At 44.3% G+C, this 25,960-nt stretch overlaps 1 protein-coding gene across 1 annotated transcript in view; it reads left to right on the forward strand.

Annotated features, from left to right (window-relative positions):
• The window catches only part of LOC139646218 (ryanodine receptor 3-like), a gene marked incomplete at its 5' end in the record, with an annotated part of 105,574 nt that overhangs the window by 18,544 nt on the left and 61,070 nt on the right, over nucleotides 1–25,960 (forward strand). Inside the window, 24 exons of the mRNA XM_071522163.1 lie at nucleotides 341–505; nucleotides 2,154–2,275; nucleotides 3,662–3,842; nucleotides 4,185–4,320; nucleotides 7,065–7,160; nucleotides 7,287–7,405; nucleotides 8,669–8,802; nucleotides 9,864–10,105; nucleotides 10,928–11,120; nucleotides 12,143–12,359; nucleotides 13,440–13,544; nucleotides 15,275–15,378; nucleotides 15,938–16,021; nucleotides 16,427–16,586; nucleotides 16,929–17,073; nucleotides 17,777–17,982; nucleotides 18,579–18,753; nucleotides 19,585–19,793; nucleotides 20,544–20,707; nucleotides 20,926–20,974; nucleotides 21,080–21,240; nucleotides 21,949–22,111; nucleotides 23,902–23,988; nucleotides 25,002–25,228. Of these exons, the coding sequence (XP_071378264.1) occupies nucleotides 341–505; nucleotides 2,154–2,275; nucleotides 3,662–3,842; nucleotides 4,185–4,320; nucleotides 7,065–7,160; nucleotides 7,287–7,405; nucleotides 8,669–8,802; nucleotides 9,864–10,105; nucleotides 10,928–11,120; nucleotides 12,143–12,359; nucleotides 13,440–13,544; nucleotides 15,275–15,378; nucleotides 15,938–16,021; nucleotides 16,427–16,586; nucleotides 16,929–17,073; nucleotides 17,777–17,982; nucleotides 18,579–18,753; nucleotides 19,585–19,793; nucleotides 20,544–20,707; nucleotides 20,926–20,974; nucleotides 21,080–21,240; nucleotides 21,949–22,111; nucleotides 23,902–23,988; nucleotides 25,002–25,228 (3,644 nt within the window). The remainder of the gene's footprint in view (nucleotides 1–340; nucleotides 506–2,153; nucleotides 2,276–3,661; nucleotides 3,843–4,184; nucleotides 4,321–7,064; nucleotides 7,161–7,286; nucleotides 7,406–8,668; nucleotides 8,803–9,863; nucleotides 10,106–10,927; nucleotides 11,121–12,142; nucleotides 12,360–13,439; nucleotides 13,545–15,274; nucleotides 15,379–15,937; nucleotides 16,022–16,426; nucleotides 16,587–16,928; nucleotides 17,074–17,776; nucleotides 17,983–18,578; nucleotides 18,754–19,584; nucleotides 19,794–20,543; nucleotides 20,708–20,925; nucleotides 20,975–21,079; nucleotides 21,241–21,948; nucleotides 22,112–23,901; nucleotides 23,989–25,001; nucleotides 25,229–25,960) is intronic.

A 25,960-nucleotide genomic window follows, 5' to 3' on the forward strand; every position in this document is an offset into this window, starting at 1 on the left:
TCCACCCGTCCCGGCGTCACTCGGCCCCTGTACTGTATCTACAAAGGTCAATGCTTTGCCATGTTGAACACTGGCATTTAATGTGTTCCCCCGCTACCTGCTGTCGACTGTAATCAGCCGCATCGCTCCATCTCTACTGAGCCATGAATGTAGCGGAGCTAATGAGGCCGGCAGCAATCTCCCCGCAGGCCAATGAACGCACTCTCCTCAACCTGCCTCTCTGATTACCGTCTAATCACAATATATCTTCATTTGTCCTGTTCCTGTGCACGTGCGTGTCCCGCTGTCTGTCTGTTTGTGTGTGTGTGTGTGTGTGTGTGTGCGGGTGTGAACACGACAGGAAAAAGGTGACCTGGGCGCCAAGCGGGACATCGACGGCATGGGAGTGCCGGAGATCAAGTACGGAGACTCTATATGCTTCGTCGTGCACGTGGCCACGGGGCTGTGGCTGTCTTACCAGGCGCCCGACACGAAATCGTCCCGCCTAGGACCCCTGAAAAGAAGGGTGAGAGGCAAACGCCGTCGCTTCAGCACATATTTCTCACTGAGCCGTTCGAATACACGCTTGGCATCGAATAGACTTTTCACTCAGGCTTTGTAAGAAATGTTATTTCAAAGGGTGGACAGTTAATCAAGGGGGTGTGTGCGTGTGTGTGTGGCAGGACAGAGAAGCTTCAATCAAAGTGCCTTAGTGCAGTGGTTCTCAACGTGGGGTCCGGGGACCACCAGGGGTCCTTGAGGGGGTTCCAGGGGGTCCCCAGCAAATTTATGAATTGTTAAACTTCAGCATGATTTCATTTACAAGAAGTTAACAGAATTGAATGTAGAAGAATGACTGTTTTGATCATAGTTTCACTGTTATCTCTCTACCTACAATACAGATAGTCATGGAATTCTGGACAAAATCATGTCTAACAATAAAAAATATTCTCCGATTTGGGTTCGAGAGACAAAATCTCATCAAATGGGGGTCCCTGGCCCTAATGTGGACTAAATTTGGGGTCCTTGATATAAAAAAGGTTGAAAATCACTGCCTTAGTGTACATACATATGAATAGTAACCATAGTAACTCTCCATTTTTGCTAAATCACAGTTAGCTGCGCTGTGTGGGAATTATCAGCCTTGTTGGAGCATGTCGGAGACCAATCAGATTACACGGTTGAAACTACCTGTTGTATAATAATGAACCAACCTCAGGACTGTTGCTTAGTGATATAAAAATAAGGATACGGTCTGAATCTGCTTACCTTCTGTGTACGGCGCGATCCTGGACAGCCTGTCCCCCCCCAACACCTCAAAGCCCAGCGCACAGAAGCACATCACACCCAATCAAAGCAGAGGGCAAAGCTATCCATTTGAACCCCCACCCCCTCCTCCCTCCTTGTCTGCACACAGTAGCACCATGTAAATGTGCTAATGGCCCACGGGGGAGGAGGGTGACAGTTAGTTTTGGGTGAGAGAGGAGGGGATTAGGGCGGCACGAGGAGCGCCGCTGGTCGCCGGGCGCACCTCCAGGGACATCAAACGCCACCTCACGCTGGCGCCGGGCCTCAAGTCTTGGCGCCGCGCCCATGTGGCTGACGTGTCGGAGAGGTAACGGTCAGTCTGCAGTTTACAGCCCCATCCCCCCCCGGCCCCCCCTCGGTAGATCTGATTATGCTGTTGCATTATGGGGAATCGGGTTTCAGCAGGCTGCGGTGGTGTAGATCCTCTAGCTGCAGTCTGTCTGCTCTTAACCCCGATGAAGCTTAATAGCTCTTATGTAGGATCATGTGCTGTGCTGTGTACTGGTTGTCTCTTATTAAAAACTGCAGATTTTGTGGATCAATAGCTTTTAGAATATCTGCCAAACCTTTACAATTGAGATAAGGCTTTGACTACACTTCGTGGTCATATATGTGTTTATGAATCTGTCATGAACTGCCACTAAAAAAAACATGTAACCGTTCAATTTTTCATCCATTCACCCGTCACACACAATATCTCAGACACTACTGATCAGATTTTGACAAAATTTGGGGAATGATGCATCTCACCACTGATGCCTTGTGCTGTTTTAGCTTGATAAATGTGTATGTCATGTAATGCTAACATTATGATATATGTGTGTGTGTGTGTGTGTGTGTGTGTGTGTGTGTGTGTCCTGGCCTAGGCCTGCCTGCATTCTGAGGGCCACATGGACGATGGTCTGATCCTGCAGCGCTGTCAGCACGAGGAGTCCCGGGCCGCGCGCATCATCCGCAACACCACGCGCCTCTTCAGCAACTTCATCAAGTAATGGAAGGGGGTCCTTCACACGCATACACACACACACACACACACACACACACACACACACACACACGAAGTGAAAGGGAGAAAACGCGACTGGTACTGTTTGCTGCAGTGTTATTCCTGTAAAGAGTTAGATATAGGTATTGGAAAGCTTTTTTAGTTGCGGTGAATGGAATAATAGTGCTGCATCAAACTTGGAAGACTTAAACACTGACCTACCTATCCCCCATCCTTCACCCCCTGATGGGAACACTTATCACCGCAGCACCCTCATTTTCTGTCTCATCATCCATAGGTCAGTATCTGCTGACATCAGCTCCAGCTCTCTTTCGCTCTCTCCTGCCAGCAGCGATGTAGCTCAACAAATGAATAAGAAAAATCTTTTTAAAAACCCTTACAAGCCTCAGATTTCCCAGTGAGCATTTTGACATTGTAAATGTTGATGGCCTACAGCCATGTTGAAAACCTGTGTAAAGAGTGTCAGAATGACAGTAGAGACGATGTCTGTAGTCGTCCATAGATGCTATCGCAATCATTTCATGAAATCAGGATTTAAATATCTTTCTGATATCATTTTAGAACATCATTTCCAAAGCTGCTTTAATATGAATTTTTACTGTGCCATAATATCATATTGTAAATATTTTGTGCTTATTTGGTTGATGTTGAACTTGGCCATCTCCTGCATGTGCAGACTGGAGTTTTATTTACAAACATTTCTCAGAGGCAGAGCTGCTCTGGAGGTAGAAACGATCTCATTGGTTGAGTAAAACCTCAGGGGGCAGAGCCATACAACTACAGTTTTTCAGAAGGCAAGTTAGCTAACTGGTAAACTTGAATGGCAAAGAAGGAACTCTATATAAATATATATAAATGGCAATGACTTTTTTGTCATTGTTCATGACCATGAAATTCATGATGTTGTAGGTCAGCAGCTAGCTAACTAGCTTACCTAGATAGCTACAGGCTGGTTTGGTTAGTTTAAACTTGGAAGGTCAGCTAGGCTAACTAGCTAACATAGATAACTTAGTATGGCTAGATTGCAGTTTTTCAGTCATAATATTAGCCTCCTCCTCTCTTACCTCTTGCCTTTTTTCCACTGGTTTTCAGTCTAACATTTAGCCAGAAAAACTGTGGTTCTTTAGCTCCGCCCATTGAGGTGTAACTCAACCAATGAGATTATTTCTGCCTCCAGAGCAGCTCTGCCCCTGAGAAAAGTTTGTAGAGCTTAAAACCTCAATGTTCCCTGCTCCCCTGCCATCCGTCAAATGCTCACCGAGGCTACTCCACTAAAGCCCTATACACAGTGTGTTCGTTTTACTGCTTGACTCCCTCCCTCTTTCTCTCTCCTGTCTCCTGCCCCCCCCCCCCCCCCCCCCCCCCCAGGGCTTTGGACAGCACTACGGAGGGCGAGAGCACGGCGGTGGCCGGGTACGTGGAGGAGGTGCTGCAGACGCTGGACGACCTGATCGAGTACTTCAAGCAGCCCGACTCGGAGCTGGAGCACGAGGAGAAGCAGTGTCTCCTCCGCTCGCTCATCAAACGGCAAGACCTCTTCAAAGAGGAGGTGAGAGCAGACGAGGTGGAGGCGTTCTGAGCGCCCGAGCTCCAGCAAGACGTTGATTTTGAAGTGGGATATGAATAAAGATTTCTCCAGAAAAGGCCCCCCCCTTTAATTTTTAGAAACACTAAAGAATACCACTGGCCTGAGATAGAGGATATCAAAGTGTAGGAGTAATGCTGTGTGAGGGGAAAATCTACTTTAATCTTCACCCAGCACTAGTGAAAAGGTTTTTATTTCATCATTTTTAAAAAACGATCTTCTCTGTCTCAGTGCACGTCGCAGCGAGAACAGATCTACTTGACAAATAGCGGCTCCTCCGAGGTAATAATCTCGTTGTTTCCTCAGGGCATGCTGGCCCTCCTGTCCAAATGCATCGACCGGATGAACCTGTACGACAGCGCCGCGCACTTCGGCGAGATGGCCGGGGAGGAGGCGGGCGCGGCGTGGAAGGACATCCTCAACCTCCTCTACGAACTCTTGGGTAAGCCCAAAAAAGGCCTGAGCGGACTGGCTCACGTGGAAACATCCACATCGTCCGTCAGGGCCTGTCATCCGTTGAACCCCCCCCCGCGGGGTAGACGTGCAGTATTAATCTTCTGCAGCTCGCCCTCGTCTTTCGCCTTTCAGCCGCGCTTCTCGTCTCGCCCGTTTTCCTCCTCCTCCCTCCATCCTCTTCCCTCCACGCCTCATCTGGAGTTTACGGCCGGTGACGAGCTTTTACGCGGCGGTTATTTGTGATCGTCTGTAACGAGGGAGTGGAGAGAGAAAGAAAGAGAGAGAGATAGTCACTGCAAATATAAATACATGCCTCTCATAGTCTTCTTCTCTTCTTTCACAATTTGCCATCCTCCTCCTAGAGAAACGCGGACTCGATAAGAAGCATTCAAGCTGTTTATTCCGAACCACGAGAGCTTCATTAACAAAATGTCACATTAGCCGTGCTCTCTCAAGGCTCCCGCGTTGAGTCACAACCGCTAAAGACGTGACCCTCGAAAAGTTTTATTTTTGGACAACTTTCTTTTTTTTTTTTCTTGGGCAGTTTGTTTCGCTGTCATCGGAGCCTTCGCGTCAACAGCTTCCCCTCGGCTCACCTTCACTGCCCTCGTATTCATCATCGCTCTCCCCCAGAATGTACTCGGGGGCACACACACACACAAAACCCACAAAAAACACTTCACTGACTTCCCGCCGCTAACCCAACACTCGGGGTCACCCCCAAGGATGCAAAGTCAGTGCGGTGGAGAGGGGGGGCTTGCATGATGAATTGGGCAGCAGTCGTGTTTGTCGCAACCTCCTCTCCTCTGCACTCCACTCCTCTGCTCTCCTCTTTTCCACGCCAACCCCACTGGCCTATTTAAAGGAATACAACAAGTTTTTGGGTGATTGGGCCAGCTGGTCCACTGACCTGTTAAGTGATGCGAACACAGACACCAAAGTCATCCATGTGTCCCTTGTAGATCATTAGCTCCGGTGCTTCATGCTAACACTAGCAGGGACTACTTTCCTAGTTTCTAGAGGAAGTGAAGGTGGTTGGTGATGGGAGACTGTGTACAGCTAAAAATTACTGTGTAGTGGATGAATATGTGGTTGCTCACCTGAAATAGTTCCAAAAATAAACCTTCTGACATCAGCTATATTGAGTTAATGGTAATTCATGTTTAAAATTTTTGAATCTACAGGCCAGTAACAACTTTTTTGTTACTTATAGATTTGTCTTCTTACTTTGAATAATGCTAGTCGCCTGCTATCACTCAAGATAGTGTATGCTAAAGCTAAAGTGTTTGGAGCACCGTAGCCAATGATCTACTGGGGACACACGGGTGATTTTGGTGTCATCACTTCAAGTTGACCAATGGGCCGATCTCCCCAAAAACGTGATGCATACCTTTAACCATCCTCTCCGTCTGTAGCCTGCGAAGCCTCAGGTTCTCCTCTCCGTCTCTGACTGTTAATTTCACATTCCCATCATTCACAGTGAGCATCCTTGTCCTTGCCTCACGGTGCGGCTCTCTCTCCGCGTGTTGGTATTGACGGATAGCTTTCCTGAAAGGGCGGAATTAAGGGAGATTAGACGCCCATCAGTATTCCTCTGGCACCAAGCGCTGTTAAATTGTTTCGCGGGCATTATCAGTCCCGGTGTCCCTGGATCTTAATGGTGAAAAATGAGACGGTAAAGCAATGAGGAGACTTCTTAATGTCACCGCCGTGGCAGAGACGGGGCCATAAGGGAACGCACCTCAACCTTTAATAGAGCGCAGAGCCCCCGTCTTCGCAGTGGTTTTCGCAAAGTTTTTACCATTCATTTCGTCACGTAGAGACTTCATTAAAGCCGGTTCCGGGTGGTTCCACACAGTCAATGAATTTTTATGTCTACCTGTAGACCCGGGATGTCACACAATGACTTTAACGTTTGCTATAATCCTATGTTTTTGTCAAACTTTTTGGAAATTTTATGACATTCCGGGTCTCTAGGTTATTAGACTGGTTGAGTGGGCAGAAAATGCTTTGCTAAGGCGGAATGACAAAAGCTCTTCCTGGAACTTGAAATCCCTTCCTGGGACCTCTGTCCTCTATAAACCTACAGTATCCATCCATTCTGGATAAAACAGTGTTACCTCATGCTTGTTGCTCAGTATTTCCAGTCCACATGATTACATCGTCTAACATTTAAGTATTTTGCAAAGGTCTTAAGATAGCCAATGACTTCATTTTGCCTAGATCTGGGGCCAGTTGTATAAAGCTAGTTTAAGACTAGTCTAAGCCTTAGACTGGTCTTAGTTTCTCAGGTTGGAATAGTCTAATTAAGACTGTCTGTTAGTTAAATATTGCAGCTGACTTATTTTAAGGTAGGAAAGATAGCCACCTTCCCCCCGGCTAATCTTGAGTTAAGAACTTTGTTGTTATGGCAACGAGTCGGCCTAACTGTCAGAATGGGACGTTTAAATACTGAAGCTGTTTCATACAAGATGCCAACTCTTTGTTTTTTGGGAAGAGTCTGAAGAAGAGAGCGAGTCTTTAAAGACAGAAACAACACATTAGAGATCTACAACAACCAAGAAGTAGTAGGAACAGGTAAATATAAATGTCTATAGCAAGTTTGACTCAAAGTCACATTTAAGTTTAAGACCAGGTCTATCTTTATGCAACTGCCCCCTGATTTAACCTCTTCAACCCCACCACCCATCTCTTTACCAAACCTCATGTATATGTTTTCCTTTTGTCCAGCCTCCCTGATCCGTGGGAACAGGAACAACTGCACCCAGTTCTCCCGGAACCTGGACTGGTTGGTCAGCAAGCTGGAGAGACTGGAATCCTCCTCAGGTATTACGGGAAACAGAGACCTCCAGCCCTCAGATTGTCAGTAATCGCTAAACTGAAGCTCAGATGTGGTCTATTCAATGTAGAGACGATCTGATAAAATGACAAATATTATCTCCGACCTCTTAGGAATCCTGGAAGTCCTCCACTGTATCTTGGTTGAAAGTCCGGAGGCTCTGAACATCATCCAGAGAGCCCACATCAAGTCCATCATCTCCCTGCTCTACAAGCATGGACGCAACCACAAGGTGGGCAGAAATAGAGAGGCAGTAGCCGAAAGCTTAGAGAAGTGTCTTCAGCGTTCAACAGTAGAAGATTGTGGTTGTACTTGGCAGCTTGTACAAATGTGTGCAACTCAGAAAATGCATATTGAACATACATCTACACATGACAACCGTTCTTATATCCCTTTCACCCACATAAATACACTTAAGCCCTATTAGCATAGGATTTATATTACCTGTGGAGGTCCAGTGATTTGTAATATTTGCAGAGATTATTGGTGATTTTAATTCCGTCAGAATCTCCAAAGTAAAAATTCCAGTGCAAATTAGACAGAGACAAATTAGACACAGACAAGTTCTGCTTTGCTAAATCAGGAAATACCAAATAGCAAAATCTTGACCTTATATTTGTGACACCAGTGATTTGACAGAATTTAATTGTCCTGTGCAAATGCGTTTCCGATTCTAACCCTGTGCGAATAGGGCTTTCGCTTTTTTATGACTTTCTTCCGCATTTATTATAAATTCCAGTGGCATTCTCAACAGACTAAACAGAATTTGACGTTAAGCCCGCAGTAACAGGCATTACCCTCTCTCTGAGCCCCCAAATCCTCTCTCCTCCCTCTCTCCTCTGGGTGAGAACAACAGAGCTAAACCCCACACACAGACGTTTGTGCCTCAGAAAGGATTTACATAGTGTAGCTCATGTCAGTTCAGAAAACCTCAATCACTGTTAAAACCAAGGTCAAACTAACGAGCTATACCACTGTTTTTGGACTTAGAAACAGTTTATCTAAATCTTTGTCATGGCTGTGATCTTAGCTGGTGTTAACCTGCCACATATCAAATGACTTTGTTGTCTTTGATGACATTCCAGCTATGTGTTTTATATGCAGTGTTAAAATGTCACAGTCTCTCAATATTTGCTCTGTGAATGGCACTTGAGCAGGCAAGGGCATCCTCGTAAACAACAGCTGTTGATCATGAGTGGCAGGTGGAATCCTGTGGCCCATAGACTGGATGGCCCATTATGCTAGTCTACATGCTACAAGCATTGACATCTGCCTGTCCAGAATGTGACTGAGCAGCTGTTCATTTAGCTGAGAAATAAGGTGCAGATTTTCATCTCACGGTGTGTGAAGACACTTTTATCTGTGGAGAGAGAAAAACACAGGAAAGAGAAAAACACCTGACAGAGTGTTATCCATGATGTCAGCAGATAACATGAGAGAGAGGGTCCAATGATCTCTCTCTCTCTCTCTCTCTCTCTCTCTCTCTCTCTCTCAGATTCTGGACGTCTTGTGTTCCCTCTGTGTTTGCAATGGGGTGGCAGTGAGAGCCAATCAGAATCTGATCTGCGACAACCTGCTTCCCAAGAGGGACCTGCTCCTTCAGACCCGACTGGTCAATGATGTTCAGAGGTAAAGAAAAAGGACAGCGATGCTGCATTCAGGTCATGTGGCAATAACCGTTGCAACGTCTTGATGGTTAAAAGCAATGACTCAGCTTTTTCACCCTAAACACACATGCACTCAGTAACGAAACATTTGAGTTCACGTTTTACAAGCACTGCAATGCAAGCCACAAGCAATAATTCCAGCAAGTAGTTGTGTCCTGCCATGGCATTTTAACAGTTGTGATTAGAGTGATTAGTTTACTGTGAGTATATGACATGGTTCTCATTTGACACTAACTGTATATGTGCTAAGTGTCAGGTATGGACATACAAAAATCCATTTTGCTTGCTTATTTGTTTGCATGATTATGATTATGATTACAATGTATGTATAGGAAAAGTGGGAAGTGGGAAAAAAAGATGTGGACACAGATGTTTTAGTTACAAACATCTCTCAGAGGCAGAGCTTCTCTGGAGTCAGAAATAATCTCATTGGTTAAGTTAGACCTCAGTGGGCGGAGCCAAAGAACCACAGTTTTTCTTGCAAGAAGTACTAACATAGACTGAAGTCCAGTGAAAAAGGTAAGGGGTAACTTAAGAAAGGAGGTAGAAAATATGAACCTTAGCACTCTTGTTACTAACTGAAAAAAGTTCTCTAGGTTAGCTAGTTAGCCTAGCTGACCTTCCAGGTTCAAACTAGCCATACTAGCCTTTAGCTGTCTAGGTAAGCTAGTTAGCTAGCCAGCTGAGCTCCAAGATCAGGAATGGTCAAAATGACTGAAAAAATTAGTCATTTACATTTCTTTATTTTTTTCTTTGACCACAGTTCCTTCTTTGCCTTTCAAGTTTGCCAGTCAGCTAACTTGTGCTGCAGAGCAGCTCTGCCTCTGAGAAATGTTTGTAGAACTTCAAAGACATACAGCCACATTTTCAGGCCAAATTTGTGCATACAGCAATGTTGTGTCACACATGCAAGTATCAACTGGTCTAATTCAATGGCCTTTTATTTTCAGATGAACTTTTATTTAACTATATACAGTACAGTTTGTATCATTCAAGCCGATTCTTTGTTGTTTTCACATCCAGTATGAGGCCCAACATCTTCCTGGGTGTGGCTGAGGGTTCGGCTCAGTATAAGAAGTGGTACTTTGAGCTGATGATTGACCAGGTGGACCACTTTGTAACCGGCGAGCCGACCCACCTGCGGGTCGGCTGGGCCAACACTACAGGCTACGCTCCCTACCCCGGAGGAGGAGAGGGATGGGGGGGCAACGGTGTGGGGGATGACCTCTACTCCTACAGCTTTGATGGACTTCACCTCTGGTCAGGTAAGGACTGAACCAAATCTGGTCGCTCATATACTGTATGTACTCTTAAGGAGTGAAGGAATGGATATCTAAGGGTGGAGGAAAACAGAGAGAAATACAAGTCCCACTCTTAAAATGGAGCCAGGTCCGATAGTACTTGCAAATAATTCTTTTGTTTGAACCTACGCGGAGCATCTGTTAGGTGGGACTTACTGCATCAAGATGATTCAGAGAGTGGCAGAAGTTACAGAACAAAGTAGACTAGTAAAGCAGTCTTTTAAATACTCAACTTTTCTTATCCAAAGTAACCTGATCAGTGAAGTTTTATGCATAAAGGGAAAGTCTTGAAAGTTACTGTAAATGACACAGGAGCCTGCTGTCCAGCCTCTAGGTCGCTGTTTTGATTTTCCGCTTAGTCAAGGGCAAAGTCGCAGCACTGACAGTGACACAAAAATCCCCATCCAGCCTCCACCTAACACACCTCTCTTCCTAGTTCCCTCCCTCCCTCCCTCCCTCCTTTGCTTCCACTCTGAACAACCTGTCACCTCCCCTAAGTCCCTTCAATGCCTCCTCCTCTCCCCTCTCTCCCTAAAAGCATGACACCTGTCTCCCCTCCCTTTGCTGCCCAACCTGCTAAAGCACCCATCACCTTCCCTCCTCCGTTTCACATCTTCCCCGCTAAAACGCTCATCACCTATCTCCCCGCCACGCCGCTCCCCTCCCCTCTCCTCTCCTTCGCCCTCGCCCATCATCCTGCCCTACATTTCCCAATGACTTTGCAGATGTAACAGCCATCCATCTCTTCCCACCTCTCTCTCTCTCTCTCCCCTCACTGCTGTCTAGGCCGAATCCCCCGGGCCGTGGCCTCCATTAACCAGCACCTGCTGAACTCAGACGATGTGGTCAGCTGCTGTCTGGATCTGGGCGCCCCCAGCATGTCCTTCAGGATCAACGGGCAGCCTGTTCAGGGCATGTTCGAGGACTTCAACACCGACGGATTCTTCTTCCCCGTCGTCAGCTTCTCTGCAGGTGTCAAGTAAGGCTCGGCATTTAGCATCAAGGGGATGAAATGAAAAGGGATTGCTGTTTTTGTAGGGGCTGTGTTTATATGTGAGATGCAATTAGAGCTTGCTGAGTTGGATAGCTTTAGGTGTAAAGGCAGTGATGCAGTGGGAAATTAAAAGGAGGGTTAACTATGACCTCCACTCGATGATCATCATGACGCAAACAAACACCAGCAGGAATATAAAATCAATTCTATTTTTAGAAAAGAATGAATGTGTTTGTCTATCTTCATGTAACGTACATACGCTTGATAATAGTTATTATGATGTATAACATGAATTTGTTTCAGAAAGATTTTTGTCTAATGTGGGTAGACGATATTCTGAAAATACAAAGTGGGTAAACTGAGTTCAGGTGGGTTTACCCTCCACTACATGCCTGGTATTATGTAACGGCATGGGGTGTAAAGAGTACCAAAATATCCTACTCAAGTAGAAGTGCTGTCTTTGCTTACATTTTATTTGAGTAGGACTAAAATTGCTGGTTTAAAAATGTACCTAAGAAAAAGTAAAACGTAGCTCTTTTAAAATGTACTCAGATTAAAGTGAACAGAGTTACGTAAAGACCAGGATGTTATTACATAAGGTCGTTTCCCATGCACTGCAAAATGGACGAGAGGCCAGAGTTCAAACCAGGTTCTTTGAATTTGAAAAAACTTTACAAATTATGGTTTCTGTACTGACCAGTCCTCTATTTTCACCATCATACTCAGTGTTTTCAGAACTGTAAATCATAATGAGTTTGGATGTGATCACATTCACTGACTTTCCCTTGTTCCCCACAGTTTCTGATGCAGTACTTATGGAGAACGTACAAAATTTTTGCTTTGTAATGGACTTAAGTCATAAAATTTTTGAGTAAAAGTAAAATTAGTGATTCAAAAAAAAAAAGTTTGCCTCGTATTATTACATAAAACATCACACCGAACAAAAAACTACAATGTTGTACGAATTATACATGACAGTATGTTACAACTAAATCTTCTCATCCCAGGGTCCGTTTCCTGTTGGGCGGTCGCCATGGCGATTTCAAGTTCCTGCCGCCCGCCGGTTACTCCCCGTGCTACGAGGCACTGCTGCCCAAGGAGAAGATGCACGTCGAGCCTGTGAAGGAGTACAAGAGGGACCATGAGGGGGTCCGCGACCTGCTGGGCATCTCCCAGTTCCTGTCCCAGGCCTCCTTCATCCCCACTCCTGTCGACACCAGCCAGGTGAGGGCGCTGCCTCCACCAGAGGAACCCAGGACTGGGGTCAACTCAGCTTATTAAAGTAGGATAAGATAGGATGGAACTTACAGAGTAGAGCGAATGAGGGAATTAAACCTAATACAACTGACTGAGAAATATATGAATGAAAAGTATGAAAAATATATGAATTGCAGCATGTATGAAGGTGTGTACAATCACAACAATAGCTAATACTGTCACAAAGAAAAAATAAATTACAAATATGTATGATATGAACATAAACCCAAAATGTGAAATATATGCCTTATGAAAAGACATAAAAACATAACAAATGAGAAATTATGAGAATATGAAGACAACAGTGAGGTGAATTTACAGCATATGCTGTATACAGGATCTATAAAATGTACATCATATTTGTATTAACATCTCTACAGAAGGCCAAAAATATGTACAGAAATTGTCTCAGAGTGCAGGTTTGCATTGTAAAAAATTGTGGCAAATCATGGCAAAATTAAAAGAAAATCCACTTCCTGAATTGGTTGAATTAAAACTGAATTCACCCCAGCCTTGAAGAAATTTAAAAACAATCATATGTGGGCAAGATTTTGAGATAATTTACTGTTGATAATAAATTTTCCAACAATTATAACAGTATTTTATAATCGGACACTTACCGACTGCAGCAAACGTAGTTGTTCATTCTTGCCGCAGTACTGCTGGCCTGTTGTTCCTTCTTTATGAGGAATTGTTTGGATTTTTTTTTTTCAGCCACTAGAATGTGTCAGAAATACTTCCATGTCATTTGAAAGGAATAATGTTTGTGTGTCTGACGATAACTGTTGTATAATATTCAAGAAAGAATTTTATAGTGTCTCCTGCAGCACTGATACAGAACAGTTTCAGGATAGATGCATGGTGTGGGACTGCTACAGTAGCTGCTATTGTACTGAAATCCAAAGTAATGTGAAACTTACAATGATCCCCAGGAATATAAGAATTGCAGTCAGGAGAAAAAAAAAAAGAATACCGCTTTCAGTCGCTGGCCCGTTGGCATCTCTTTATGGTCCAACTAAACCATCTGTTCCCTTCCCCTCTCTCCAGATCGTTCTTCCCCCTCACCTGGACAACGTCCGGGACAAGCTGGCAGAAAACATCCATGAGCTGTGGGGGATGAACAAGATCGAACTGGGCTGGACCTACGGCAAGGTAAGCCCACTACCACTCACCACTTAATGACCCATTAACCCAAATATCTCAGTCCTTTTTGAAGTAAATGCCATAAATCAGGACTAGGGTTAGGCTTATGTATCGGTTTGCTGATATATTGGGCAGATATTGGATGGAGGTTCCTCCCTGACCACCGCTACATAAAAACCCTCTCTGTAAAACCTGCAATGAAATTATATTTTCATTGCACATTTTATGCATTCATTGAAATGTTTTTTGTAATTTAATTCCTCAGTGAAAGGCCCTAATGTACCCCAGAGTTTCCCCTCCCATTGAAGAACTGCTAACCCGAAAAGAATTTAATTAATATGGGTTTCAATGAGATTTGCATGGTCTAAATGCTGTTTCAGAGGCTTTTCCACCCTCACAGGAATTAAATTCTTAGGGAGACACTGCATTTTTTTGGCATGGAATGGTCAAATTTAAAGGCGGAAAATATCGGCTAATTGGCGATGTCAGTTTAAAAATATTGGTATCAGCCTTCAAAAACCCATATCAGTTGATCCTAGTCAGGACACACTGGTTGATCCTGAGTTATTATTAGGCTTGTTTGTCAGATGAGAAACTGCTTACTGTGCAGATGGAAACTCCCCAACATGTGGCTCGGGAGGAGATTGCAAACCGCAATTAGCCTACAGTGCATCCCGTGAGATTTGAATCCTCCCTTCCTCTATCCCTCTATCCCTCTCTCTCCCCGCCTCCCTCCCTCCCTCCGCCTCCCTCCCCCGCCGGCTCACTGCAGAACAGGCGGAGCGTTAGGAGTCTGATCACACACCTTGGCTCTTTTGTACTGTAGCGGTTATCACAGAATCATTTCCCACCGAGGCCTTCGCCACGGCGGCCGTTTGACAAACTTAATGAGCGTCTCGTCTTCCAAGAGTGTGACATCCCGATTAATTAAGGCTGGGAGAAAGCGGCGCTCGGGGGGGGGGGGGGGAGAGGGGGGGACCTGGGCCTTATCATTTATTAAGGACAATATTTAGGCACCAACAGCTGCTCAGCATTTAATTCTGCTTTAACGAGCTCCTGTGAGCTCAAAGTGACCTTGTGCCTAACCCTAGACGGGAGCATCTTTGGACAAGCGGCACACACTTGGCAGCGATCCGCGATGATAATCTTGATAAACTTGGATGCGGCTTCATCGTTTCGCATCCAAGTGCTTGGCCTAAACGTGTCCTCCTCATACCTCTTGTGCACCTCGCTTCTATTAGCTTTTGTCAACAGCAGAAGATAGTCCATTATCAGAGCAAGCTTCACTGGCAGCGTCTTATTGAGAGTCCGGGCACAGCGGCGAATTCCTCTCGGTTCGACTCTCTCTCTCTCCCTCTCCCTCTCTCTCTCCCTCGCAGACAGCTGAGCCTCGCGCCGCTGCGGCTTCCCCTCCTCTGAACTGAATTGGGCTTATCTTCGCTTCATTAAAACGTCAACACCTGAGGCTCGAAATTATTCGACGGGGGGGGGGGGGGGAATGAACAAAAAACCAACACATCTGTCAAAGTCCGCCGCAGAACAGTCTGTGGCGTCTTTTTTGCCTGTCGTTAATATCCGCTGGAGTTGGAAAGATCTGTGTTGGATAGGTAGACAGAAAGAAAGGAAGGATGAAGGAAGGAAGGAAGGAAAGCCAAACATGAAATCAGATCTCAGAACGATGATGTTGGTAACCAAAGTTGTTGCTCCCAAATGAACCGTACTGACTGCTCTCTCCTCAGGTTCGCGATGACAACAAGAGGCAGCACCCTTGCCTTGTGGATTTCACCAAGCTGCCCGAAACCGAAAGGAACTACAACCTGCAGATGTCTAGTGAAACACTTAAGTAAGGCCGGGCCGTTTGCTAAATAATCGAATTACCTATTCATAGAATTGCAACCGCTCCCAACTGAATGCTATAGGAGAGCAGATTAGGCTAAGATTAAAGCAGCGCTTGTAATTACTTGCATCTCCTGAGTGAATTCCAGTATTGATTTTTAAGAAATCTCGAGCCCAAAGCTTATTTGAGCCAACCACTGAGTCATGCCACTGTAAAAACATTAGGCTTGGCTCGATAAAGCAACTTCCTGATACAGGGAGCTTCGATCAGGTATGCAATCTGTCAATTACATATTGTTGGAGCCCCCGACTGCAGTAGGTACACACAGCCAAAAACAGGCTACCGTCCTCAGTGTAACTGTATTGACTGACTGAGATCTATCGATATCTAATGAGCTGTGTTCTAAACGCAGCAGTCGCTCAATGGATTCCGCTGGTTCAAGCCTGGAACATATTCATCTGGCAAAGTGTAATGGGGCTTGAGTATCGATGTAAGTTACGGTCTTCCTCTGTCTGTCTATTTTCTCTCATTTGTCTCTCTCTCTCTCTCTCTCTCTCTCTCGCAGAACCCTGTTGGCACTGGGATGCCATGTTGCCCAGGTCAATGTTCACGCTGAGGACGATCTGAAGAAAATCAAACTTCCCAAAGAGTATGACATCTTGTTACTGCTTTACAGAAGCCTATCTTTGTCAACAGATCTTATTTCAATGACACAGTGGGGGATTTTAGCGCAGTCCACCTCTTCCTATATGTTATATAATGCAGCTGTCTTGGGTTACAGTACATCATACAGAGAACGGCCCTCTGCCAAGGCTTGGTCACATCAGTGTCAGATGTTTAATACCAGTGCTTGAATTTTAAGAAAATATCTATTTTATGTGTGTGACATTTAGACCAATATCATCCTGTTGAAGCATGGGACATCATTTCACTGTATCTGAGTATTTTTTACCAAAGTGAAATGGGAACAGGACATTCAGGACATTCAGTTTTACACTATTTCAAGAATCATGATTAGACAACCTTCACCTTCCTCATGTTGTGTTGTCTGCAGCTACATGATGTCTAACGGTTATAAGCCTACGCCACTGGAACTTTCTGACGTGAAACTGACTCCAGGTCAGGAGGTTCTGGTTGATAAACTGGCCGAGAACGCCCACAACGTGTGGGCCAAGGACAGAATTAAACAAGGATGGACCTATGGCATCCAGCAGGTAAAAATACATCTCATTTTGAAAGGGGGCATGTGTGGATCTAATCACTACACTATGCCTGGCCTTTAGATTAGAGCATAGCTAAATGACGTTTTAATGACCTGTTGAAGTAATTAAATCTGTAGAGATTCAGATTAATGTATTTGAGTAGAAAGCTTTTGCTACCACGCTATTCCTTCAAATTAAACAGTCCAGACATTAAATGGTAAAAACTGCAGCTACATTCACTGTTAACCAAATTTGTATTCAGATTTGCTCTTTTTATTAGTTTTTATGTGTTTGTCTTTATTCTGCTCGTATATTTGCTCTATTTTATTGGTGTATTTTCTCTGTTTGCGGCAGGATTTGAAGAGCAGGCGTAATCCTCGCCTGGTGCCATACGCTTTACTGGACGAGCGCACCAAGAAGTCTAACAGAGACAGTCTGAGAGAGGCCATCAGGACCCTGGTTGGGTACGGATACGACATCGACCCCCCAGACCAGGAGGGTGAGAACCTGTTTTTATTAACACCGCTAACACTGCATCAAATCTTTGCAACTCCCATTTTGGTGATTTAAACTTTTCTTGCCTGCGTTTAAAATTTATAGGGACCTTTATATGCTGAGTTAGTCTTATGACCCTAGGGCCAATGAAACCTATTCAACACCCATTGCATGGTAATAATCTGCAAGCAAGGCTGTTGTAGTATCCCAGCAAGCGTTTGACCGATAGTGACGCGCAGAAGTCCGACCCCTTAAGTTTACATGACAACAGGGTCAACGTCAACACAAAGCATATTGTGGCACAGTAAATATTCATATTAAAGCAACTTTGGGAACTGTTTTGAACTGATATCAGAAAGGCATCTAGGCCCTAGTTTCACAAAATGATGCAGGTAGCAGCTATGGATGACATTGGTGCAGGCTGTTGTTTGCTGGGATTCTATAATACTACACTATATTATTATAGTGACTTATAGTGAGTATACTGTATAATATTAAGCATAATTTCACATAATTTGTCCACCTGAAAACCATTACTCACCTAGCTTAATAAAAACTGTCCTTACCTTTGCTCAATAGGCCTGTAATTGTATGTTTTCATTGTGATATTTGCTGCCCAGAATCAAGAGTATATCACATTTGTATTCACTGCCAAGTTCAAAGCACTGTGTGGTTTTTTTAAAATGTTTTTTTCCTCCCACCCCAAGCCATCCATGTGGTGGATGGCCAGAGCGTCGAGACCATCCGCTTCTTCCGCGTGGAGCAGACGTACGCGGTGAAGACGGGGAAGTGGTACTTTGAGTTTGAGGCCCTGAGCGGAGGGGACATGAGGGTCGGCTGGGCCAGACCGGGCTGCAGGCCCGATATGGAACTGGGACTGGACGACCAGGCCTTCGTCTTCGATGGATACAGGGTAAACCGGCTGTGTTGGGACATATTGTACTGTACCACATCAGAAGCAGCCACCATAATGAACAACTTGCTCTTTATTGCTCATCCTTGCTACTCTGCTACTGCACTGTGGTTCCATACCTGTGAGGAGCCTTGGAATTTTTTTTTATTTTGTTCTCTTTTCAGCTGCCAGAAGGCACAAGACAGAGTTTTGAATTACAAAAATTTTGATTCACTGCATAATTTTATTAAAATCAGAAGAATATAAGACGTAAGAATCAATAGAGAGGTGAGAGACGAGATGAGATTAATCTTTAATCTTTGCATTGTTGCAGCAGCAGTCAAAAATCAACAAATAACAACTAGGATTAGATAGAGAACACGAAAAACTGAAAGTAGGATATAGATAGCAGGTAAATAAATAAAGGTAATACAGTAAATAAAGTAAAAATCTGCTGTGCAAAAACACATTTGCAAATATGCATCATTATCTATCCACTTATACAAGATTTCTTCTTACTATTCTGATATATTGTCAGCTTGTACGAGCGTTTTTCATTATGCAAACTTCAATACGATCATAATATTCTGTTGTTTTTTTTGGGGGTTTGTTGTCAGGGTCGGCGTTTGCACGCGGGCAGCCGCTACTTCGGCCGGTCGTGGAACAAGGGCGACGTGGTGGGCTGCATGATCAACATGGAGGACAAATCCATGATCTTCACCCTGAACGGGGAGCTGCTGATCACCAACAAGGGCTCCGAGCTCTGCTTCGCCGACTTCGAGACCGAGGACGGTGAGGGCTCCATACTCCGCTGAACTTTGCTGTTAACTTATTCATTTATTCTGCATGTGTTGTGTCCCCCCCCTCCACATGGTCTCCAGAGGTATGTGCGGGGTTTGTTTGTCAGCTAGTTACGCAGCAAAAAAAGACAAAGTAAACAGCCAAACGCTAACGATCCTGCAATTAAATGCGCTCCGTCGTGGCATCTGGGAATTACACTGTAAATGAACCTATTCGTCAGGACCAGACAGGGCAGGAATGCCACATAAGGAGAAAGTTACGTGATGCAAATTCATCGTGGCGTTATAGATGATGTTTGATCAGGGGATTATGCGGTACAGGCTGAAGCTCATATATACACACACACGCAAATGCACTGTCACACACAGCAGTACACACAGCCGTTGGCTAATATGGGTTTCAGTATTTAGTGTGTTCCCCTCCCAAATTTTTTTCTTGCCAGGGTGGAAAAAAGCCTCTGAAGCAGCATTTAGACCATCATGGGACATTAAAACTCTCCACTGAAACCCAGACTAGTGAAATTCTTTTAGAGCTAACAGCGCTGGCTGACCCACCGCACCTTCAGTGGTGGGGAAACTCTGGGGTACATTAGACTTTTAAATGAAGAATTCATTTGAAACAAAAAAAAAACAGTTCAGCAGTGAAATGAGTGAATTAAATGTGCGAAGAAAATCAGTTGCATCAAATATTTTAATAAAAGTACAATACCGGCCTGTTATATCAGTCTAACCCTAGTAAACACACACACACATACACACTATTTTCCGTCCTTTCCCTTTAACTCTGAACCCCGCCGTCACCCCCTTACCCGCCCCCCTCCAGGCTTCATCCCTGTGTGCAGCCTGGGCCTGTCCCAGATAGGCCGCATGAACCTGGGCAAGGACGCCAGCACTTTCAAGTACTACACCATGTGCGGCCTCCAGGAAGGCTTCGAGCCCTTCGCCGTCAACATGAACCGCAACGTCACCATGTGGTTCAGCAAGCGCCTGCCCACCTTTGTCATCGTCCCCAAGGACCACACCCACATCGAGGTAAAGACGGCCAAGATGCAAACGTCATGCATAACATTGTCCTGTGTGGTTTTGGTGTAGGACAAAAAAATGGAATGGTTGGATAAAAATTTGTTTAAATGTAGTTCACATTCAAAACAGAAAACATGGATGGACACCTTGGAGTCCAGTGTACATTTTAGATTTTCTCAAAGCAATCACTGTTGAAAATGTGACAATGGCTACGTTTACATGCACTAACCTGGTTTTGGGTCGATGCATGTAAATGTCATAAATCTTTTAGAATAATCCAGTTAAGATCATACTCTGATTATGAGAAGCCTGGCTTACTCCTATATAATACAGGCTACTGTTGCATGTAAACATCTTTAGAAAAACATGGCAGCAAGCACTGCTTATTATTACTGTTACTAATGGGATCATCATTTATTTCCTGTGTATTGGCAGTAAGCCACTGCCCAGTTGAAAAGGGCGATGCAACTTTTTCATACGTTTTTGCTGGCGGTCCATTCTGTCTGTGGGCGAGAACCCACAGGTAGACAGGAATATTTTGTTAACTGGTTTATTCATGGCGATAGGGATACTCAGTCGCTGGGTATCAAAGCTGCATGTACAGCATAACCTGAATAAGACCTTAACTGGAGTATGGCCAAACGCCAGCTTACTGTAAACATAGCTAATGTGAATGTTCTTGGTGTTGATGGACACAGCGTTCTCGGTATTGATTCGCTCTTGTGCTCGGCTCTCGGCAACCCGGCCGTGACTCCTCAGGTGACGAGGATCGACGGGACGGTCGACAGCCCGCCCTGCCTCAAGGTCACCCACAAGACGTTCGGCACCCAGAACAGCAACAGCGACATGGTCTACTGTAGGCTGAGCATGCCCGTGGAGTTCCACTCCACCGACATGCTGCTGGACGAGTCGCACAAGCTCAGGTTAGGCCGTCTTCCCTGCCGTCTTCACGGCCGCACAGCATCGGAATTGATTTCTTGCACGTTGACTGCTCTTGTAGGAATGTCACAATGATCAATTTGACCATTCTGTCTCAATTTGTTCTTTATTGCCCTGTCTGGCAAAGGAAAGAGGAATAAATGCAGTTGTCAAGAGTGCTGTGTTGTTCTTAAAACCCGCGGCCGTATTTTTGTCTCTGCAGCCACCCTCCAAAGGAAGATGGAAGTGTCGACTATGGAAGCATCACGACTGTAAGTAAACTTAAAATTTTCAAAGATACAAATGAAATCTGGAAAATCTTGACATGATATGATGATTATTACACTCTGTTTTTTGGATTCTGTCTATCATGGCAGTACTACCACTCGGTGAGAGTGTTTGCGGGACAGGACCCGGCGTCGGTGTGGGTGGGCTGGGTCACCCCCGACTATCATTTCCATAGCAAGAACTTCAGCCTCAGCAAGACGCGAACCGTCACCGTCACCCTGGGAGATGAGAGGGGCCGGGTCCACGAGAGGCAAGCACCTTACTTTGTCTATTTTTTCGATCTCATACGATTTTGAGAGATTTTGGAGACATTTTCTGGGTCTCTCAGTCAGGGAACATCAGGGAATTTTGCATTAGATGGTTTTCAGCTGCTTCTACACCACAACAAGTTACATTAATATACCTCATGTTTACAAAGTTATTACTGGCTTGATGGCAAAACTATTATTGATTTTAAGACTTATATCAAAAATACAATCGTCTGTACCTCTGAACACTTCTGAAAAATGCAACACTTTCCCCTGAAATTGATTTGCAGAGTTTTGGAACGAAACCACTTAATTCTAGTCTGAGGCACCGCACACATACTGACTCGTCTTTTATCATCCTCCTTTCATCCTCCTTCAGTATTCAGAGGAGTAAAGGGGGGGGAAGAGAGAGCTTCTGTGTAACAGAGTGAATTTTAATGAGGCAAGAGCCACAAGTCAACGCAGATCAATAAATGTGGTGCATCATAAAAGAACAGAGATCAAACTTAAGTTTGGTTCAAGATCTTTGATTTTTTTTATTCATCTTTGTCGTATTGTGCTTCCTCATGTTTACATTTGTTAATTTTGTATGCATAGAAACTGTTGTAGTCTACTTTCCGCTTTGTTGTCCATCATCATTCAAGCTGATTTCCTGCTTGTTTCAAGATAAGATAAGATATACTCTTATTTTGTGTTTTGTTGTGTTGCAGTGTCCAGAGGAGTAACTGCTACATGGTGTGTGGAGCGGATGCGGCTGGCTCGTCCTCCTCCGGCCGCTCCAGCTCTGACCTGGAGATCGGCTGTCTGATCGACCTGGCCACTGGCCTCGTTTCCTTCACCGCCAACGGCAAGGAGCTGCCCACCGTGTACCAGGTAAATAATAATAACAACACACACTAGTGGGGCTCTGTGGGCTGAGGCTTATAAACTGCAGTATGTGCCATTGTCTCTCTCTCCTGTGGTAAATCTAATTCTCTGCAGTATTCTCTCTAAACCAGAGACGCCATAGAGGTACTTTTAAAAAAATAGCACACGAAACCATAAGAAGCAAACTTGTAACCAGACTGGCTTGCTGGTCTTATAACGAGGAAAGGACACAGAAATACTAAAAATAGTGCACTATTACCCCTGGTCACAATTCAATATCAACTCCAGTATCATTAGAGGAGGCACATTGTTAGGAGCTGTCCACTGCCTGACAGGTGCTGCCTATACATAGTACACATCTCACCACCAAATGGGGTGGAAAGAAGCATGTACAGCCTGGGTTTCCACTGGGGTGCGTTCACATTGCAGGTGAAAGTGTCCCAATTAAGATTTATTTTCTTCACAGGCGACAGATCTGATGTTTTCTAAACGATGCGAACAGCAAAAAGCTGCATCGAGTTGAATTTTTTGATTTTTTTTATTTGATGACAGAAGATAACTGTTGTAGTTTGATAGGTCAGTTGGGTTTGTTAGCCAGCTAACAAGCCAGCAGGCTAATTTAAGGGAAGCAACCATTGTTAATATTGGGTTACATCCTAGAATAGATATGAACACTCGTCCAAAAAAATCTGATATGAACAGCAATTTGTTATTGAGCATGAAGGACTGAAGCACACACACCACTAAATAGCATCCGCCCTAATAAACAACTTATCAAGTGGTGATATATGGTAGTTAGATCACATATCACAGCATCATTAATTATTACATTAAGTGATGGAGCACCACCCATATATATATTTGTATAAATCTTAGTAATGATGGCACTGAGATAGACGTATTTGTATTGCCAGCACTCACTCATAGGAGTTTAATCTATCCTCTCTCCAGGTAACCTCAACAAATTTGCACTGCATCAACCCAGTAAAGTAATTAGACCTAGAGAAAGGCACTTAGAAAATTTTACAGCGGAATCCTCATCTGTTTTCAACCCACACTCATAACAAAGACAGACAGCCGCTCAGTAATCCACTTCTCGCCTCGCTGATCTCAGATTTTCGTCACATAATATTGAATACCTGACTAGACATTGAAATGATGCCGTGAGAGTGAAGCCTCAATCACCTAACTCTCTCTCTCTCTCTCTCCCCTTCCCGCTCTCCTCTTTCTCTCTCTCCCTGCCTATTTGCATTTTAAAAAGGGGGTAGCCCCTCTGAGGGAACCAAGAGGCTTTTACCGTGATGAAAAGCCTCTTTCCCTGCCACCGCATCAGACATCTGGCCCCCCGTGTCTCTCTCTCTCTCTCTCCCTCCCTCTCTCTCTGCATGTCTGTGGCTCTCTGATGGCTGCCATCGATACACCGCCTGATAGGCATCGGATTGGCATTTAAAACACCGGCTAGTTCATAGACTTGGAGGTTAAATGCCGTCTGACATTTGTGTAATTGCCACACGCTGAGACCCTTTCTCTCAAAGACAAGCACAGGTCTGAGTATCAGAGCTGCATGAAAATGAAAAGAGCGACACACAATTATCAGCAATATTGAATCCCATCTAAGGGTTTTGGTATTTACCACGGGACAGGATGTCACTTTCTATTCATCTCGCTGCACTTTTGTTTCCTTTTCGGTGGATTTCAAAATGTTCTTGTTTACCATGGACATAGATTTACTGACTGTTGGCGGGCGGGTACAGTCGATACATGTGGGTGACTGAGCTTTGTGTCTGTGTGTTTAGGTGGAGCCCAATACCAAGCTGTTCCCGGCTGTGTTTGTGCGCCCCACCAGCGCAAACCTCTTCCAGTTTGAGTTTGTCAAGATCAAGGTTTGTCCTTTTTTCCAAATCTAACGTTTCTCAGCACTTGTACATGGAAGGGTGGGTTATAGTGGGTGTTGATATTGCCTGAGCATATTCAAAATGTTTCAGTATTTTGTCCTCATTAACTAGCCATACGCTTCACAGACCTACAGTAATTCATTTAGTAAATTAATAAATCATCACGATGTGTGGAATCATTTAAAGCAGGGCTTCTCCTTTTTCATGTCATGAACCCCGATATAGACAAACATTCGTCAATTTGTTAAGATTTTGTCCCCCCATATGGTCTGCACTGTATATGGGGAAATAATAGTGATGGGGATGAACCTATGATTTGAATGGTCATTCTTATACATCCATAGGAAAGATCTGTTGCTTAACATCACCTTTCCTTTGTCTCTAGAGAAATAAAGCACATCAGTATTGTATTAATTTAGGATCAGTGATATCTGAATTCTTTCTCCTAAATCCCCCCTTAGGAGCAATACAGAGATTCATGAGAATATACATCTGCATTAATTGTAAACAAAAATTCTTGAGACAAATAAACAAAGCATGATATTGTATGTGTAGATGGCTACACTCACCAACTGCTGATAGATTTCTGACACATTTCTCCTTACTGTCCCATTAGAGAAGAGAATGAGTGTACATTAAGACATGCGAGAAACAAAGTGAAAGAGCAAAGATATTCCAGAGTGGGACAATCTTGCTTGTTTCTCAGGAGCAGCATTTCAGAAGTATGAGAAATTCACTGATTTTAAGGAGAAGTAAACGAGAGGAAGAGGAGATCTTATTTAGGATATTGCTTTCCTCTGGGCGTACTCTAACTGGGATAACTCTAGTGAATGAAATAGTAGCGGGGGTGGAGGTCCCTGAACCCCGCTTTGAGAACCACTGATTTAAAGCACCTGTCCATGCTTTAACTCTTGTACTAAGTGGGATAAACACAAACAAATGATCTTACCTCCACTAAATATGACTTTTTTTTTTGCTTGTTTTCCCCCTCTGCGCCCCAGGACGCCATGCCGCTCTCGTCGGCCATGTTTAAGAGCGAGCACCGGAACCCGGTGCCGCAGTGCCCGCCGCGGCTGGACATCCAGACCATCGTGGCGGTGCTGTGGAGCCGCATGCCCAACACCTTCCTCACCGTGGAGGCGGCCCGGGTCAGCGAGAGGCACGGCTGGGTGGTGCAGTGTCTGGAGCCGCTGCAGATGATGGCCGTACACATACCTGAGGAGAACAGGTGTGCAGCAGCGTGTTTTTAAACATCAATATATTACTATTAAATTAATTTTGGTACCTTTTTATAATTATCATAAACAAATGAGACCATGGTCAAGATGATTGGTAGCCTCTGTGTCACACCAGTGGTATTGTTAGTGGTAGTTTTTCTCAAAATCAAGACCACATTTCCCATAATCCCCTTTTCTTCCCATTGCAAAGAGGGCAATCCAGCAGATTTCCCACTAAGTCTGACCTGGTGGCACACAATGTAAAATGCAGTGTAGAGGCTGACAATCTTCTCAGTGATGGTCACATTTGTTGATAATGATAATTATACTAATGTTTTAATCGTAATATGGTAATGATTTATTGATGTGAAAATACTACATGTAGCAAATTTTTATTTCAAAAAATCTAAGACGTTATATTTTGCAGACATAAATAAATCAGATTACTTCTGGAAATGAATAGGAAGCTAAGCAGGAAGTTGGAATAGCCAACTTTTTCTCTTGGAAGAAGAACACACTACTTTTCATTCACTACTTTATCTTTGATGAACAGGGAGACAAGAAGAGCAGGCACAAAAATGTATGTAGCTACATCCATTTTGCAGCATCCAGACTGTCTTCACTGCCAAAGTAGAAGATGGAAGTTGTGAAAATTCAACGTTTGTCATCAGCAATTCTGTCAGAATGCACAGCTACTGTGACTTTGCTCCAGTTTACCATTGGGAAAACACTGAGCATCCAGT

This window comes from Centroberyx affinis, unplaced genomic scaffold, assembly GCF_046629955.1.
Source record: "Centroberyx affinis isolate AG114_WGS23_722 - 3 ecotype Tasmania unplaced genomic scaffold, CSIRO-AGI_Caff_v1 ptg000963l_1, whole genome shotgun sequence".
NCBI lineage: Eukaryota > Metazoa > Chordata > Actinopteri > Beryciformes > Berycidae > Centroberyx > Centroberyx affinis.